Source organism: Mus caroli, chromosome 8, assembly GCF_900094665.2.
Source record: "Mus caroli chromosome 8, CAROLI_EIJ_v1.1, whole genome shotgun sequence".
Classification (NCBI taxonomy): domain Eukaryota; kingdom Metazoa; phylum Chordata; class Mammalia; order Rodentia; family Muridae; genus Mus; species Mus caroli.
Window position 1 is genome coordinate 15,277,153 of NC_034577.1, and position 3,720 is coordinate 15,280,872.

The 3,720-nt window shown below is 41.7% G+C and overlaps 1 protein-coding gene across 1 annotated transcript in view; it reads right to left on the reverse strand.

Moving 5' to 3' along the window:
- LOC110300635 (beta-defensin 39) overlaps positions 1–3,474 on the reverse strand; it is a 30,824-nt gene extending 27,350 nt beyond the window's left edge. The window contains exon 1 of the mRNA XM_021170887.1: positions 3,414–3,474. Within this exon, the coding sequence (XP_021026546.1) occupies positions 3,414–3,474 (61 nt within the window). The remainder of the gene's footprint in view (positions 1–3,413) is intronic.
- Between the last annotated feature and the right edge of the window lie 246 nt (positions 3,475–3,720).

A 3,720-nucleotide genomic window follows, 5' to 3' on the forward strand; every position in this document is an offset into this window, starting at 1 on the left:
CACACACACACACACACACACACACACAGAGAAAACAAACTTTCATGCCAGTGCTTAGATCACTTTCTGCAGTCTCTTACAGTCCAGACCCTAAACTAGGAAATGGTGACATTCTTAATGGGCATGCCTTCCTATCTTAGTTAATAGGATAAAGACAATCACCTACAGATAATCTAGACAATCTGTCATTGATATCCTCTTTCATGCCATTCTAGATTGGACTGTGTCAAGTAGATAACAGTATCAATAACATGGATACAATATGACAGGCTACTTCAGCTCCCACTGCCCTGGCTTCCCTGCTACAGTGTATCATATGCTGAGCTGGGAGATAAAATACTTTCTGCCTGTGTGGATTTTGTCAGAATACTATATCACATCAGAAAAAGAAAGAAAGAAAATTGCTCAGCAGAAGAGGTTTAATACAATAGGATTGTTTCAGAGGAAAGGAAAGCTGGAGAGAACCCAGTTCATTCCATGTCTCCCTGACCTGACAGGTGACAAATGTCCATTGTCTTCACAGATCAGAAAGTCCACAAAGACAGAGCTCAGAACAGGATGGATTCTCCCAGTCCTGTACTAATTTTCATTCCACCTAAGCACACTCCTGGATGAGCACTGAATCCTGCTTTTTCATAAGAATCAATTTCTGGCTTTTCCTTTACTGAATTGCGTTAATAACAAGGTGGCGCATGCCTTTAATCCCAGCACTCGCGAAGCAGAGGCAGGCGGATTTCTGAGTTTGAGGCCAGCCTGGTCTACAAAGTGAGTCCCAGGACACCAGGGCTATACAGAGAAACCCTGTCTCGAAAAACAAAAAAACAAAAAAACAAAACAAACAAACAAACAAAAAAAGAATGTAGCTATGGGCGTTGTGTGGAGTAATTCAGTTACATTCTGTGCTTCAAACCTCCTTATGCAGTGATGCTGGTTATCGCCTCAGCCTGTCTGGGCTTCAGCATCCCATATTTATCAAGGAAGGGGATGGATTGATCTCAGTCATTTCTCACATTCTAATTCTCATCATTTTATCTTGGTGGACAACTAGCCATTTTTTCTGTCTTTTTTTTTTTCCTCTTTCCCCTTACTTGTAGAGAGACATTGAGTCCCAGACAGATTGAATGCTTTTCAATTATTCTATGAAAGCAAAGTCACATTTTGCTGAGTTTAAAATCTAGTTTTCTGAAAAAAAAAATCACTGGGAACATGTTAGTTTCTTGGAAAGTTTGTGATTGGTCACTGGACATCTGATGTCATTCTATAGACTTTAATCCAACATTTTTTAGCCCAAGGGATAGATCTGTTTTACGATTATGAAACTCGGGGTAAATATTGATATTGCATTCAGAGGCTCTCAAAGTGCCATGTCTCTCCTTCTCCTGATTCTATTTTTCTTCCATTCCCAATCAGGTGACTCAAATTTGTGTGTAGAAGACAGGCCATAGAGATTAATTAGCTGGAAATGAAGAAGGAAATTCTTGTTAATGGGTCACAATGGACAACATTTGTGCCTCCCCTTGTCCTTTTAACCAGCTACCGTGGCCCAACCAATGGAATGTTGGAGTGCTATAGTCTTGCACAGCTGGCATACAGTCTCCAGATGGACTCTGAATGCAACTGTGGGAGATTCTTGGTGGATATTTCAGAGGTGAGTGTTGGGAGCCAGGCTGATCCAAGGCTTTTTAAGATACCTTGATGAAAGGAAAAACTGTGTTCTTGACCAAAGTAAAGTCTGCACTGGGGGGCTTGGTCCAGAGCTTCAAAGAAGCAAGGCTTTGATCAGTCCCAAGGGCACTGTGTGCTCAGTCTGTGACACACTTGAGATATTCTGTGTTCCCTTTGTACCATAGAGATTGACTAGTTTCCTGATAGCTTTTTCCCGTTGTATGATACTTTTCTGCTATCCCATTTTTCTCCCTGCAAGACATATCTAAAAGCTGTGCTTCTTAATAAACTTACTTGTCATGAACCATCAGCTCATGCAAGGCCTTCTGATCTGAGTATTTCTTTAGTCTTTGTTCCTCTCCAGTCCTCCACTATCAGAAATCTATAACTGAAGAACAGCCTGGCCAGGACATAGAGGTAGAAGTGAATCCTTTAGGTCATAGGGAAATTGCTTGTTGAGGCACATAGTAGTAGACATAGCAGGATCCACAGAATCCTGTGTCCTGAAATCCTCATCTCTGCCTCATTTTAAAGACAACAAATGAACCCAGTCTTAACAATATGCATGTTCAGCTTTTTGGGAAAGGAACAAAGAGATTACAGATCTAAAAATACCTCTGCCAGAGCCATGTTACACAGTTAACAACATGGGAAAGCAAAACTTTCCTAAAGGGAGTGCCAAGTGGATCATCTTTTTCATTCTTGCTCAACCCTTACTGGCTGGTATACACGTCATATTCTCAAAAAGCAATTTTTCATTTTGGCTGTGTACAATTTGAAAACCTTTAGGGTTGTCTAACCTTACATTTGCATGGCCTGTTGATTCCACCCCAAGGCATACTTTAATTTGTTCTTGGGATTCATGATCCTTTCTGTAACTTCCCTTCAGCACTCAATATCAAGGGTTCCTTCAGACCCACATCACAACTTGGATTGGGCTTTTCACCTACTGAACACTGGTCATGTGATTAGGGTAAACTATATCCCTAAGAAATAGGTATTAGCTGGGTGTGGTGGCACACGCCTTTAATCCCAGCACTTGGGAGGCAGAGGCAGGTGGATTTCTGAGTTCGAGGCCAGTCTGGTCTACAGAGTGAGTTCCAGGTCAGCCAGGGCTATACAGAGAAACCCTGTCTAGAAAAAAACCAAAAAAAAAAAAAAAAAAACCACAAAAAGAAAGAAATAGGTATTGTGGCTCCTTTTTATTCACAGAGACACTGTAAGGAATAAGTAAAAATGAGAGCCCTTGTACTTCATTCTAAGTGTGTGCTTCTTACACAAGGCCTTTCAACACATTCTGCATCTGTCAACAAGTTACTTAATTGAACACATCAAGTTTATATTCCCTATTATCCAAGTTTATTATGCTCATGTGTTAAATGGGCCTATGAAAGGTCACTAAGGAGTGGATGCCTGTCTCCGGATAGACATCTGGCTTCTTGGTGTGCTATGCATTCCTGGGGGTAAAAAAAAAAAAATGGTTTGTACAAAGAATATTTTCTAGGGGACTATGAAAGAAGCGAATTAAAGATATTGGAAAATCTTTATTACTAGCTCTTTATTCTGGTCATGCTCCTTCTCTGATACCTGACACAAGCTGATGCCCCTGATGCCAATTGGCTGAAGGGTGTTGACCATAGGAATGCTCTCCTGCTGATCACTCCTTAGACCCCAAACTTGTTTTTCACCTGTTCTATAACCCAGTGTACCCATCTCTGGCCAGGGGTTCAGCAGGTGTTGGTACTTACCTGGGTTGATCTGGGAGCTGCCTAGAGAGAGGATCAGCAGCAGAAAGTAGGAGATCTTCATAATTGCTGCACACCAAGTTGATTAAAGACCGGACCAGACCTAGAAAGCTTAGTTCAAAGATGAACCCAGAGCACAGAGTGCATCTGTTCTAATAGAGAGGCAGGAGTAAGTAACCTCTGAGATGAGGCATAGGGAGGAGTGGCAATCTAGAGTCACAGTCCATTGGCTAACCTTCACAGTGTGTATCCCAAGATTTCTCAAATCCAGACTTCATAATTCCCCCCCCCCGGGGGCCTAGATTTTGCT